At 43.0% G+C, this 14,531-nt stretch overlaps 1 protein-coding gene across 4 annotated transcripts in view; it reads left to right on the top strand.

Annotated features, from left to right (window-relative positions):
* The window catches only part of avil (advillin), a 59,606-nt gene that overhangs the window by 18,141 nt on the left and 26,934 nt on the right, over window positions 1-14,531 (top strand). For all 4 annotated transcript variants that reach the window (XM_080218098.1, XM_080218096.1, XM_080218099.1 and 1 more), the window contains exons 8-16: window positions 1,431-1,509; window positions 2,151-2,249; window positions 3,040-3,193; window positions 4,634-4,734; window positions 5,155-5,292; window positions 7,884-8,042; window positions 10,291-10,470; window positions 11,456-11,601; window positions 12,325-12,469. In XM_080218098.1, coding sequence (XP_080074224.1) covers window positions 1,431-1,509; window positions 2,151-2,249; window positions 3,040-3,193; window positions 4,634-4,734; window positions 5,155-5,292; window positions 7,884-8,042; window positions 10,291-10,470; window positions 11,456-11,601; window positions 12,325-12,469 — 1,201 coding nt within the window. The remainder of the gene's footprint in view (window positions 1-1,430; window positions 1,510-2,150; window positions 2,250-3,039; window positions 3,194-4,633; window positions 4,735-5,154; window positions 5,293-7,883; window positions 8,043-10,290; window positions 10,471-11,455; window positions 11,602-12,324; window positions 12,470-14,531) is intronic.

The raw sequence follows: 14,531 nt of genomic DNA, 5'->3' as shown, positions 1-14,531 counted from the left end.
ACCTAGAGAAACAATGAAACTATGATGAGACTCCAACCAACTGCAGAATTTTGGCAGACTTTAATATTGTTGCAATGAGAGATGTGAACTCTCAGAAAGAGCCATCTCTGCAGAGTTCTTATAGTGTGACTTTTACACTCTATTCCGTTGAAACATATCTTCATGGAGGTCATGTACAATGCTTGGAGATCATTTACCATTATATTTTCAATGATGTTACAGAGCAGAATTCCAGCTTCATTGGGTCTGAGGTACATGTTAATAGCTCCCAATTAGCTGTTAATACAGATGAGATCTACAAAATATTAATGTATATTGTCAATTTCCAGACACCTTGTGGCCGTGTAACTATAACCCTTGTAAGAAGTCTCACAACACCAGGTTAAAGTTCTTTCTTTCCACTCACCTGACGAAGGAACAGCGCTCCGAAAGCTTGTGGGTTTACTATCAAATAAACTTGTTGGACTTTAACCTGGTGTTGTGAGACTTCTTACTGTGTTTACCCCAGTCCAACGCCGGCATCCCCACATCATGACTATAACCCCTCCCAGCATTCCGAGTTTCCAGAAAGCTCTGATTGTGTTCAAATACACAGATGCTTATTTCGCTCCTCTCATTTCATACCTGTTTGTGTTTTAAATAAGTCCAACCCTTAGTCTTTGTTTTAACATCTCCAAGTGAAATCTCACTCTGCCAGGGGTCTGGGGTTTTGGCACCAAGATATTAATTCTGCTATCTAGCTATGTCTGTGAATTCCCTAACCAGTCAAGGAGCATAGCTCCCTTCCTAAAGTCCACAACAACATTTTATACAAGAGAGTGTATGTATGGAGTATGTTATATACAGAATAGCACACATGGAAAATGTTCTACAATGTACACAAGGGAGGTAAATTACATATAAAATAGCACACATGGTTTAGCACAGACATAGAACGTGTTCCATCTAAGAGCACGTATGGAATGTATTACATAAATAATAGCATTCATGGAGATGATTACAGACAATGTAGTGGATTTGGAGTGTGTTAGAAATAGGGGTCCAGAAAATGTCATCTATGGACAAATACTGAGGTGTTTAATTCACACTGTCTGATCCCTGAGACACATCAGAACCGTAAACACACTGCAGCCTTTGTTACTCATTATATGGAAATTGTGGTGATATTCCATTCTAGTGTGTAAGATTTTGTTGCATTCTTTATCAGTGAGAGGTGTCAGGGCAGGCAATGACAAACAGGAGGGGAATAGGAGATGTTGTACATATTATACAGTGAATGGTGGTCCCTGTGTATAATTCTATGGCAAAACAAGTTTGTGCGTAATGCATATGCTGCATTATTTTGTATGATATATTGAAGAGTATTCAAGTAAAACAGTGGCTATAAACAGGTATAAAACAAACAAAAACAAGTTGCTTTTATAATTCAGTATTTCAGATGCTGATGGACATATGAAAGTGAATGAAGTTGCTACACGGCCTCTCATCCAGGACATGTTGAATCACAATGTAAGTACTCGGCACAGCCTTCACACTCCTTTAGGGTTTGAGTGTTCAAGACTATGGGCTAAACATGTTTTCTTCTCCCCCTATTTATTGGTGACACCGACACATTGAACCACTTAACTGACTACATAGGACACTTACTGAAACAGTATGTAAAAAGAAACAATATGTGTTGTGTGATAGTCAAGATTTGACACCTCCAAAAGTGAACGTTCTACCACAGCACCGCCTACCGGGATCATATTTAATTGCAAAATTGTGGACACATTTATCATAGAATCCCTACAGTGCAGAAGGAGGCCATTTGGCCCATTGAGTTTGCACTGACCACAATCCCACCCAGGCCCTATCCCCTTAATCCCATGCATTTACCCTAGCTAGCCCCTGATATTAAGGGGAAATTTAACACGGCCAATCCACCTAACCTGCACACCTTTGAACTGTGGAAAGAAACCAGAGCACCTGGAGGAAACCCATGCAGGCGCAAGGAGAACATGTAAACTCCACACAGACAGTGAGCCAAGCCAGGAATCGAACCTGGGTCCCTGATGCTGTGAGCTCAGCAGTGCTAACCACTGCACCACCCTATTATTTGTAACTGGGTTCTTGCATTTAATAATGTGAGATTGTTCAATATCTTTCAGGATTGCTATGTACTCGACCAAGGTGGAACTAAGATTTATGTCTGGAAAGGAAAAGGAGCTACAAAGGCAGAGAAACGGGCTGCTATGTCTAGGGCTTTGGTAAGTTTGTCTAAAATGCTAGTCATCTGTTCCCAATCCTCAAGCAGTCAAAAGGAAGGAAAGCAAAAATGTTTGTTTTTCCAATTGTCGTCCCTGGCTTTGCAGTCTCATGCTGAGATTTAACAGGTTCCAGCTGCCTCTGGTACTTTCCCCACGTGGCTGTTTATACAGTGAGTGCTGGTGGGTTATTTAACCAAGGGATCCATCAAAACACAGCTTAATTCAGTCCTTCCTTGTTTAATATCCACACAAGCTCACTTATCAGCACCTTCCTGTCCGGCTAAAGTTGACCCTTGTTGCAGGTTCCCCAGTGGCAGCACAGATGAGGAATATAAATCGCCATCAACTTCGGCAGGACGGAAGATCCTGATAGCAAGCTGCCTCTGCTGTGGGAAAACCCACAATGCGGGTGGGGGGGGGAGGGCTAGAGAATTCCGCCCTTGGTTTCTAATAGAAATCAATAAGGTGCCTGGTTCATCACTGGTCTCTGCTGAGCTAATAGAGACATAGAAAATAGGTGCAGGAGTAGGCCATTCAGCCCTTTGAGCCTGACCACCATTCAATACGATCATGCCTGATCATGCACTTTCAACTCAGAGAAAACCATTGATCTCAGTGCCTACTGAGCTCAAAAGTTGAAAACTCAGACTGGTTGCAACTTCTGAGCTACGTGCCACTGGGTTGAATTGATTAACTAAGCCAGATTGACCTGCAGTCAGATGTTCAATTGGTTTGAATGCACAAATGATTTATAAGTATATATTTTGATGGATTCCTTTATACAATTCAGGATTTTATTAAGATGAAGGACTATTCAAACACCACGAACATTGAGATGGTGAATGATGGAGCTGAGTCAGCCATGTTCAAGCAGCTTTTCAAGAAGTGGACGGTGAAGGAGCAAACAGTGGGTTTAGGGAAAATACACACAGTTGGTAAAGTTGGTAAGTATGCACAGGAGTAACATTTCAGAAATATGTAGAGAAAGCAATTAACTTTGACTTTTTTCAGATGATAGGGGTTTTCTTTTTAATGAAAGTAGACGTCCAAAGAAATTTAGGGGACCGTGTACACAGACCACTAAAATGTAATAATCATACAAAAACTAATTTAAAAATAGCATGGTGGCACAGTGTTTAGCACTGCCGCCTCACAGGGACACGAGTTTGATTCCTGGCTTGAATGACTATCTGTGTGGAGTCTGCAGGGTCTCTCTCCCCATGTCTGCGTGGGTTTCCTCCGGGTGCTCCGGTTTCCTCCCACACTCCAAAGATGCGCTAGTTAGGTGCGTTGACCCGAACAGGCACTAGAGTGTAGCGACTAGGGGAATTTCACAGTACATTCATTGCAGTGTTAATGTAAGACTTACTTGTGACTAATAAATAAACTTTACTTTATATTCGCATTTATACTTTTTAGGGCTAGATTATAATAGAGAAGACTTTTTGTTAGAGCTATTGAAAACCTTGGTGAGACCATATCTGGACTAATGGACACCATACCTTGGAAAGGATATATTGACCTTGGAAAGAGCACAATTCGAATTCATCGCTCCCAGTGTTAAGTTATCGTAGAATCATAGAACCCTACAGTGCAGAAAGAGGCCTTTCGGCCCATCAAATCTGCACTGAACACAATCCCACCCTGGCTCTACCCCCATATCTCTACATATTATACCCACTAATCCCTCTAACCTACGCATCCCTGGACACTAAGTGGCAATTTCTGAGCATGGCCAATCAACCTAACCCACACATCTTTGGACTGTGGGAGGAAACCGGAGCACCTGGAGGAAACCCACACAGACACGAGGAGAATGTGCAAATTCCACACAGACAGTGACCCGAGCTGGGAATTGAACTCAGTACCCTGGAGCTGTGAAGCAGCAGTGCTAACCATTGTGCTACGAGCCATTATGAGGAGATATTACATAAAGCAGGCTTGTATTACATTGAATATAGAAGGCTAAAGGATGATTTACTGGAAATTTCTAAAGATTTTGAAAGGAATTTATGAAGTGCATAGGAGCCATTTCCAAGAGTGTGGGAGTCTAGAACAAAGGCACATAACCATAAGTTTAGAGTCAGCCATTAAGAAAGAAATTAGGTAACATTTCTTCATGATAGAATTATAGACTATCTGATACTAAAAGCTAGCTAAATTAATATTTTAAAGCTGAGAGTGATGGAATTCTGCTACACAAGGATATAAAAGGATATGGAGCAAAGGAGGGTGGATGGAGTTAAGAAATTGAACAGCCATGATCTCGTTTAAATGGTGACACAGGCTTGAGGGATTGAATGGCCTCCTCTTGTTTCTAAGTACACTGTGCTTCTTACGAGTTAACAAATTTGATACCTTTTAACTTTCTATTCCCTTTCCAGCCAAGGTTAGCCAACAGAAGTTTGATGCCACCTTAATGCATGCCATGCCAGAGGTGGCAGCTCAAGAGAGGATGGTTGATGATGGCAGAGGAAAAACCGAGGTTATTTGATTTATTATTATTGTTGTTTGATGTTGGTCTTGAGAAAAATATAAAATAAATAAATGGATGGATTGGGTGCAGGACGGTCATATCTTTAATTCAGTGCTTTACCACTGTTTCTTTGCACTTATTTCCAGTGCAGTAGTCAAATGCTATAAAGTGGATTTGTGCCGAAACAAACTGGAGTTTGTTCTGGAGTGAAATCACTTCAATTGAATGTAAAAAACATTGGGAGCAAAGATAGTCTGACACTACGTTGATTTTGCACCAGCTATAACTTTTTAAACATTGTTTTGAATATTTTTGATAGCAGTGATGCAGGGACTCCATTTGGATGCCCTCTGTTTTCTCTGGTGCTGAAGCTGGCAATGAAAGCCACCCTTCTCTTTATATGACCATAGATCCATATTGTATTTGCAGGTTTGGAGAATCGAAAACCTTGAACTGGTTCCAGTGGACCCTGAAACGCATGGCTTCTTCTATGGTGGCGACTGCTACCTGATCCTGTACACGTACCAAGTGAACAGGAAGCAGCATTTTATCCTCTATATTTGGCAGGTGAGGCTATCTGAAAAGGACATAACAAAATGCACCATAACTTATGCTGCTGCAGCCTTCCAATTCAAACTTTACATTACAGATGGTCAAGTGAGCAATTTGGCCACACTTCTGAATTCTGATTTGCAAGCCACAATTTGTCAAGATGGTAGGCTTTTGTGTTCTATCTGCAGTGTTGAAAATCATCTGAAGATTGAGGAAATTGAATAGAAATGTGCAGCCCTCCAAGCCTACACCAACCATGCTGCCCAACTGAACTAAACCCCCCTACCCTTCTGGGGACCATATCCCTCTATTCCCATTGTATTCATGTATTTGTGCAGACATTCCTGAAAACTATACTTAGAAGGAACGTTCAAGGTTTACCTGTGGCACAGTCTGGGTCAGAAGGTTGAGTGTTCAGATCCCACTCCAGATACTTGAGCACAAAATTCAGGTCGACACTCCCAGTGTAGTACTGAGGCAGTGCTGTACAGTCAGAGGTGCTGTCTTTTGAACAAGATGTTAAACTGAGGCTTTGTCTGCCTTCTTAAGTGGATGAAAAACAGTATTGCTTTGCGAAAGAGTAGGGAATGTTCTCTCCAGTCCTCTGGCTAGTACTTATCCTTTCACCAACATCACAAAAAAGACAGATTATCTGCATTATCATTTCTGTTTGTGGAAGCTTGCTGTGATTAAATTGACTTCTGCATTTCCTACAGTGACTACAATGACTACACCTTAAAATTACCTGGTGTTTGATCATCCTGAGGCACTTGCTATCTGGATCATAGATCTGCACATAGAACTGCCACTTGGGTGAGATACCAGAAGTCTGGGGCCACCTGTGGAACCACCACCTCTGTGGGAAGAGGTGCCCAATAGCCCAGTTTCTGTTGAAGAATGTTGTGAGACATGAGCTATTTATCATTAAAAATCAAATTTTTTTTTAGCTGACACGTAATGAGGAATAATTTGGGTTAATCAAGTGGTAAATGGAAGGGAGAAACTTAAAACAATCGCCATCAGCAGGGCATGTACACTAGGAAATGTATTAGACCTAACGGCTGTCAGGTCCCCAGTACCAGATGGCATGCATCCTAGGGTCCGAAAAGTGCCGGCTTAGATAGCAGTTAGTTACAATGTTCTTTAGATGCTGGAAAGGTTCCTACGCAATAGAAAATAGCAAATGTAACACCTTTATTCAAGAAAGGAGGGAGAAACAAAGCAGGAAACCACAGGCTGGTTAGCCTAACACCCCTGTCATAGGGAAAGTACTGGAATCCATTATTAAGGAGGTTACAGCAAGAAACTTAGATAATCACAATTTGATCAGGCAAAGTCAACATGGCTTTGTGAACAGGAAATAGTGTTAACCTAATCTGTTAGGGGTTTTTTGATGATAGAGAGCCAGTAAACATGATGTACTTGAGTTTCCAAAAAGGATTTGAAAAGGTCATCAAAGGTTACTACACCAGATAAGAGAACATGTAACGGGTAATATATTAGCTCAGATAAAGGATTAGTTAGCTAACAGGAAATATAGGGTAGGGATAAATGGGTAATTTTCTGGCTGGCAATCAGTGCTGTGCCTCAACTATTTACAACTATATCAATGACTGGGATGGCAAGATCAAATGTATGGTAGCTAAATTTGCTGATGACATCAAAATGGGTAGTTAAGTAAGTTGTCAAGAGAAGGTAGAGAGTCTGCAAAAGCATATACCTGTGTTAAGTGAGAGAGCAAAAATTTGGCAGAAGGACTATAATGTGGGTAAATATGAACTTGTTCACTTTGACAGGAAGAATAGAAAAACAGAAAGCAGTATACTAGTTAGTAAAGAAAGATTGTAGAACTATTGAGGTACAGAGGATTCTAGGTGTCCTGGTGCATGAATCACAAAGTGAATATGCAGATACAACAAGTAATTTGGAAGGCAAGTGGAATGTTATTTATTGCAAGGGGAATGGAATATTAAAAATAGGGAAATTTTACTGCAACTATACAGAGCCTTGGTGAGACCACATTGAGAATACTGTGTACAGTTTTGGTCTCATTTTTTAAAAATATATAGTTACTTTAGAAGCACTTCAGAGAAGGTTCAGTTGACTCCTGCCTGGATGAAGAGGTTGCTTTATGAGGAAAGGTTGAACAGATTGGGCTTGTACCCATTGGAGTTTAGAAGAATGAGAGATGATCTGATTGAAACGAATCAGATTCTGAGGGGACTTGACAGGGTAGTTCCTGGAGGATGTTTCCTCTTGTGGGAGAGGCTAGAACTGGGGGACATGGTTTAAAAATAAGTGGTCTACCTTTGAAGACAGGTGAAGTGAAATATTTTCTCCCAAAGGGTCATTCGTCTGTGGAATTCTGTTCCCCAGATAGCAGTGGACACTGTGTCACTGAATATATTTGTGGCAGAGTTAGACAGATTTTTGTTAAGCAAGGGAGACGAGGGTTATGGGAAGACAGAGAGAATGTGAGGCTGAGACACAGCCAGAACAAGCATGATTTTATTGAATGGTGGAGCAGGCCCAAAGAGCCAATGGGCTACTCCTCTCATGTACCTATGTTATGAGTAGCTTAACCAGATTAGTGCCTCTATTTCTAGGGTCGTCATGCCAGCCAAGATGAACTGGCTGCCTCAGCCTATCAAGCAGTCCAGCTGGACCAGAAGTTTGGTGATGAACCAGTGCAGATTCGGGTCACCATGGGCAAGGAGCCACGACACTTCATGACCATCTTCAATGGCAAAATGATCATCTTTGAAGTAAGTTTTTTGGTACAATATGGCTCAAATAGAATTATTACCAGTGACTCAGTGTGTAAATACACCAGCTGGCATGGGACTGGACAAGAAGGTGTCCCCAATTTGTGAGGCAATTTGACAGAGATGCACAAGATTATGACTGGTTTGGATGAGGTAAACAAGGAAAAAGTTCCCATGAATTGACAGTGCAGGATGAGGGGTCACAGACTTAAGATTTTGGGCAAGAGATGCAAGGGGATGTGAGGAAGAACATTTTTACACAGCGATTGGTAAAGATCTGAAACTTGCTGGTGGTGGATGGAGACTAAAGGAAACTGAATTGACATTTGAATGAACTAAACCTGCAGGGAAATGGGGTTGGGGGGTGGACTGACTGGATTGCTCCATGGAGAGCCAACATAGACTTGATGGGCCGAATGGCCCCCTTCAGTGCAATAAATTACATAATGGGGCAATTCCAGGCCTCAAAAAGCGAATAAAGTGGCCTGGGAGCGATGTGACAGGGGAGTGTTTTTCAAATTTTTGGGTTTCCCTCCCCACCCTCTAGCCAACCAGAGAATAATTGGGCCTTCCTCCCCCCACGTGCCCACCCCCCACCACCACTAGACATCACCCCACCCCCACAACATAACTATCCACCCACTCCAGACCAAACGTGACCCCCTGTTGCCTTCCCCACCCCACCAGAGAACCATCGGACCTCCCTCCCTCCCCACCACCCACCAGAGAACCATCTGTCACCCCAGCTGCCCCCCGCACCCCCCACCCAGAGAATGATCGCACCCACCCCCCACAGTAGAGAGCGATCTGGCCTCCTCCTCCTCCTCCTCCCTCCCCACCCTCACCAGAGAATGATCGGGCTTCTCTTCCCTCCCCCCCCCCACTTACTCCAACCTCCAACCAGAGAATGGTCGAGCCTCCCTCACCCCTCTCTCCCCACAACAGAGAGCGATTTGGCGGCCTCCTCCTCTCATCAACCACCACCCCGCTCCTCCTCTCATCAGAGAATGATCAGCCCTCCCTCCTCCCCACAACCAGGGAATGATCGCGCCCCCCCCCCCCACACACCCCCCACCGCGGGAGAACGATCGAGCCTCCCCCACCCCACCCTTCCACCAATCTGAGTTAGAGAAGCTCTGAACTTACCTCTTCAGAAGCTGGAGCACCCGAAACAGACCTTTGCCGAGCATGTCTGTTTCGTGCAAAATCTGGACAGGGAAATGCGATGGTAAAGGGGGAAATGCAGGTAAGATTGGACATTATATGATCCAGCTCATTAAGTCTGACATCCCGCCTGTTTCGGGTGCGGCTCGGATTGTGGCCATTTTCAGGCCTTGGTAAAGTGGAATCTCCATGGGCACAGATCGTGCTAATTGCCTCATGCCCGACTTTACCAAATTTTTGCACCCGAAAACAGGCGTGATGCAATGGTAAAATCGGGCCCAATGTCTCTAAAGTGTTCAGATGGACGAAACAACAAAGGACCTACTCAGCCCTTACCTTGGCAGGTGCCAGAACCTTCAAATGAGGTGAGAAAAAGGAAACAAAATTGAAAAAGAAAAGGCAAAAATTTCCACAATGCCACTATTACCCCCTCCTACCATTAATGCCTGAATTATATATTCTAATTGACCTTATTTGGCCACTCTGAGGATTTAATCTTTTGATTGATTTGTATCACTATCTATCTTAGTTGGCTGACTTTAGGTAATTATTGATGTGTACATTAAATATAAGGAATTGATTTAAAATGTTCACTTAAACTACAGTAGAACATGATAATATTTGGATAGAATGTTGTTTGCAGTAACTGTGAGGAAAAGTTTGTTTTGTGGGGTAGAATATCCACACACTGTAATAAATTCAGGGCTACAGGGAGGGGCTTGTTTTGCATTGACCTCGTAATGAATTGGCACAGATACAATAGGTCAAATGACCTCAATCTGTGTTATATGATTCTGTTTTGTGAATTGAATTCTCACGATGATATATACATAGTGTGATTTCACCTCATTGCTTTTTAAAGGAACACAGTCCATCAAATGACAAAAGAAAATGGCCAAATTATTGCGGGAAGAAACAAACATTTGGCAAATCTTTTCTTCAAGCCTACTTTACCTTAATGAAAACAATGTTGAGATGTGCCATTGTGTCACTAAATGTTTGTCAGCCACTTTTTACTTTCTTCATGGAGGGCTTGCCCCTTACGCGGCATATTTACAAAGTGCATTTTTTGTTTGTTTGTTAGGGTGGCACTTCAAGGAAGAGCAGCAAGCATCCAGAGCCGCCTGTCAGACTCTTTCAGGTGCATGGCTCTGTTAAGTCTAATACCAAGGCAATTGAGGTCCCAGCCTACGCTTCATCTTTGAACTCAAATGATGTATTTCTTCTAAAGACAGAAACAAATTGCTACCTGTGGTGTGGGAAGGTAAAATACTTTAAACCACAAGTGACACACTATCAGGTAGCTTTGGATAACATTCAGAACTCCTCATGTTGATTTGGTTGGTAATTGTGTGGCCTGGTTTGGAAGTTCAATCCCTGCTCTGTTCTGTTGACCGCTCCCAGCAGAGTATCTAGCTGCAGCATTCCTGGGCTATCACTAACCAGTGAATCCTGCTGGAGATGTCAGGTCTGAAGAGCACAGGACTAGGTACTTCTGAAATGCATCTCTCAGAAGAATTAGTCAAATGATACTCACTCAGACACACAGGATGGGTGTAGGGTTGCCAGCTCTGGCGTGACATATTTCTGGAAGTTTTGTTGCATAAACTTCTACCCTCACAATCCAACCACTGGGGGAAGGGCAGTGGCAGTAACTGTGCTCCAAAAATAGCCACTTCCTTGGAGAGAAGAGGGGTTTGGAGAGTAGGGGGCAGCATAGCGCTGAGGATGTGTGGAGGTGGGTATATTAGAATATACTCATCAAATTTGGCAGCTATACCCGAAGGGAGAGCAGGTCAGAGAACTGTTGATACTGTGGCACAGCTACATTTCCTTTTGAGTGTGATTTTTCACAGGGAGTACAGGAGAGTGGAGTTTACCCTAAAGCAACTTTTGTTTGAAGCCTGTTTCTAAACAACCAAACTGTCCATCTTCCCCACCCACTCCAAGTAAAACATTTCTATCTCTTGTACTTACGATCCTAATGACCTATCAGAATAAGATCTCTTGCTCAGTTTTAGGGCTGTTTTTGTGCTGGGAGAATGTGTAGAGGTCACTTGATAATCTTTTGTGTACAGCATAAGCCATAGAAGAAGAAAAGGCCTTTGTACTTTATTGTAGGCCAGATTCAAACACAGCCGTCAGTCAGAAGTAAACATACATTGTAACGTGAGACAGGATGGAATGTTACCACTGGAAGTTGTTTAAGGGATATAGAGTTCATATTGCCTCTTTCTTCCTGTGTGTAGGGTTCCAGTGGGGATGAACGTGCAATGGCAAAAGAATTGGCTGCCATTGTTGCTAATGGGAATGAGGCCATCATTGCTGAGGGCCAAGAACCACTGGTATTCTGGGAAGCACTTGGTGGAAAGGTGCCATATGCAAATGACAAAAGGTAACAGCCATTTTTCTTTACACCCCTTCAAAGCTGAATTAAAGTTCCTCGAGTAGGGGCTGTCCTTACTATTTTCTCCAAATGAATGTCCACTGTCCACCTAGATAGTGAGTGTTGATGGGCTGTTGAGTCATGGGGTGGGCATCATTGCCAAGTCCTTTCCTGACCTCATCCACTGTCCATATACATAATCATAGTTGTAAGGAGTGGGCATCTTGACCAACAGGAGTAAAAGGTCACTTGGGAGACGATGCTGTCAGGTCTTCAGATTAAGAAACCAACGGGGGTACAAGCTATTGGTTAGAAGAATAATAGGAGATGGGGCTTTGGGTCAGGACATCAGCATGAGTTAGCGCTGCCAATACTTTTTCCAAGATTGATCACTCATGGGGAGGAATTTTATGGCCTCACTCTTCCCCAAACCATAAAACCCCACCCAAGGTCAACAGACCTTTCCATGTTCCATCCCTCGCCAGCTCTGATTCCTGTGGTGGGCAGGGCGATAAAATTCCAGCCTTGATGTCAGTGAAGGGAGCTCTTTCATTTTAGAATGGCTGGACAATGAGACCTGTGGAGTGTACACTAATCTGACTCTTGTAGAAGCATCTGGATAATAGAGAATTTTCTGGGTCTTCATGAAGAGATGATGAGGAAAATGGGAGAGTGTTCTTGTTCTGCAGATTGTTTCTGTCCCTGATGGAGAGTTCTTCCATTCCCATGTAGACTCCAAGATGAAAATAAGGATTTCCAACCTCGTCTGTTTGAGTGCTCCAACAAAACAGGACGATTCATTGTTAACGAGGTCACAAACTTCACCCAGGATGACCTCAGTGAAGATGATGTCATGCTCCTGGATACATGGGATCAGGTAAAACAAATCAACCAATGGAAGCTCAGTTCTCAAATTATGGCCTGAAGATTAGTTTGCTGGTCTCATGTTTTCCCTCTCTGCTCAACCAATCATGGATTGCAGGATGAGAGAGATGGAGGTCCAGTTTTCCCACTTGGGTGAGAATTGTCTTATTTGGAGCTGGTTAAAGGTGCCAATCTCAGTATGTGGGCAATTCATTCAAATGACCCTACCTGGGCACTGAATCTGCAACAAAACTGTACAAATTAAGCACCTGAACCACTCAAACACACTACCTGTTTACTAAATGGCTTCCTCCTTCTTAAATATTTTTGTGGAAATTCTGTGCTGATCCAGATGAAGAATGGAAAAGATCTGGTATCTGGATCCAGTGCTCCCTCATCAACAATGTGCCTGAACATAAGTTAAGAAGGGCACTCGTCACTGTGTGGGGAGTGCTCATAGCTCACACTGTGGGCATTTTGGGTACAGAAATCATTACTTTTGAAAATACTGTATTCATAGAAATCATCAATGATTATGCTGTAAAGTGGAGTCCAGCAATCTGGTTTGGTGCCATTCCAATGTTGTTTCATTTAAGGAGCAGTTTGTGACTGTCAAAGAAAAGCCAGGGTTGAATTACAGATCAGTTCTAGATCTTACCCTCCCTGAATATAACTTAGATTTCCCTCTCCTGTTTTCCTCTTTGATTTTTCTCCTTATATCCTCTCTCCTCTTGCTACAGAATCAATTCTGGGGTTACAGACCCATGTACAGAGATCGGCCTCCCATTCCTCACCCCTAATGACCAAAGTGATGAACCATGAGCAGCTGTGGCTATTTAACTATGTTAGCTGCCAGTCAAGCCCTATCCTACTACCTTCAGCATCCACACATTCAAACTTCCTGAAGGGAAAAAGGTCATTGGATAAGCGGGAAGCTCAGTTGATTTCGTTATTATCCCACCATCCCTAAGAGTAACTTCAGCCCCTATAACCACACTGACTGAGATCAGCTGCACAAACTGGGATCTTCCTGGTACATATGTTTCACCAGGCTGTCTATGCATCAAGTGAGAAAAGAATATTTAGAGTGGCAACCAAAATGAGTTAAGAAAAAAAACTGCACTTTCTTACGTTTTCTCAAGTGCTTTGACTTTTTTGCACAGAGAAGTTACAGCACGGAAATTGGTCATTTGGCCCTAACAGCCCAAGCCAGTTTTTACTTTCCACATGAACAAATATTCATATTAACCCAACTTGTTCCAGTATTGTTTTGTCCTCTCTTCCTTCATCCACTTTTTAAAAATTCATTTACAAGATATGGATGTCACTGGCTAGGCTAGCATTTATTGTCCATCCCAAATTGTCCTTGAGATGGTGGGCTGCCTCCTTGAACCCCTGTAGTTCATGTGGTGTAAGTACACCACAGTGCTTTAGTGAGGGAATCCAGGATTTTGACCCAGGGACAGTGAAGGAATGACACATTTCTAAGTCAGGATGGTGAGAGACTTGGAAGGGAACTTCCATGTGGTGGTGTTTCCCATGTATCTGCTGCCCTTGTCCTTCTAGTGGTATTGGTCATGAGTTTGGAAGCTGCTGTGTAAGGAATCTTGCGAGTTATTGCAACACATCTTGTTTCATTGCGCATTGGTGGTGAAAGGAGTGAATATTTGTGGAAGGGCTGCCAATCAGATGGGCTGATTTGTCCTGAATGGTGTCAAGCTTCTTGAGTGTTGTTGGAGCCACACTCATCCAGGCAAGGGCGAATATTCCATCACAATCACGATTTGTGCCTTGTAGATGGTAGACAGGCTTTGGAGAGTCAGGAGGCAAGTTACTCGCCACAGGATTCCTAATCTCTGATCTCTCTTGTATCCACAGTATTTCCACGGCTACTCCAGTTCAGTTTCTGGTTAATGGTAACCACCCAGGATGCTGTTAGTGGGGGATTCAGTGATGGTAATGTCATTGAATGTCCAGAGGTGATGTCTAGGTTCTCTTGGAGATGGTTATTGTCTGGCACTTGTGTGACATGACTGTTACTTACCATTGTCACCCCAGACCTGGACATTGTCCAG

This window comes from Carcharhinus amblyrhynchos, chromosome X, assembly GCF_965287045.1.
Source record: "Carcharhinus amblyrhynchos chromosome X, sCarAmb.v2.hapA, whole genome shotgun sequence".
Lineage (NCBI taxonomy): Eukaryota > Metazoa > Chordata > Chondrichthyes > Carcharhiniformes > Carcharhinidae > Carcharhinus > Carcharhinus amblyrhynchos.
The sequence above is the reverse complement of the archived record's forward strand: the minus strand, read 5'-3'. Positions and strand labels throughout refer to the sequence as shown.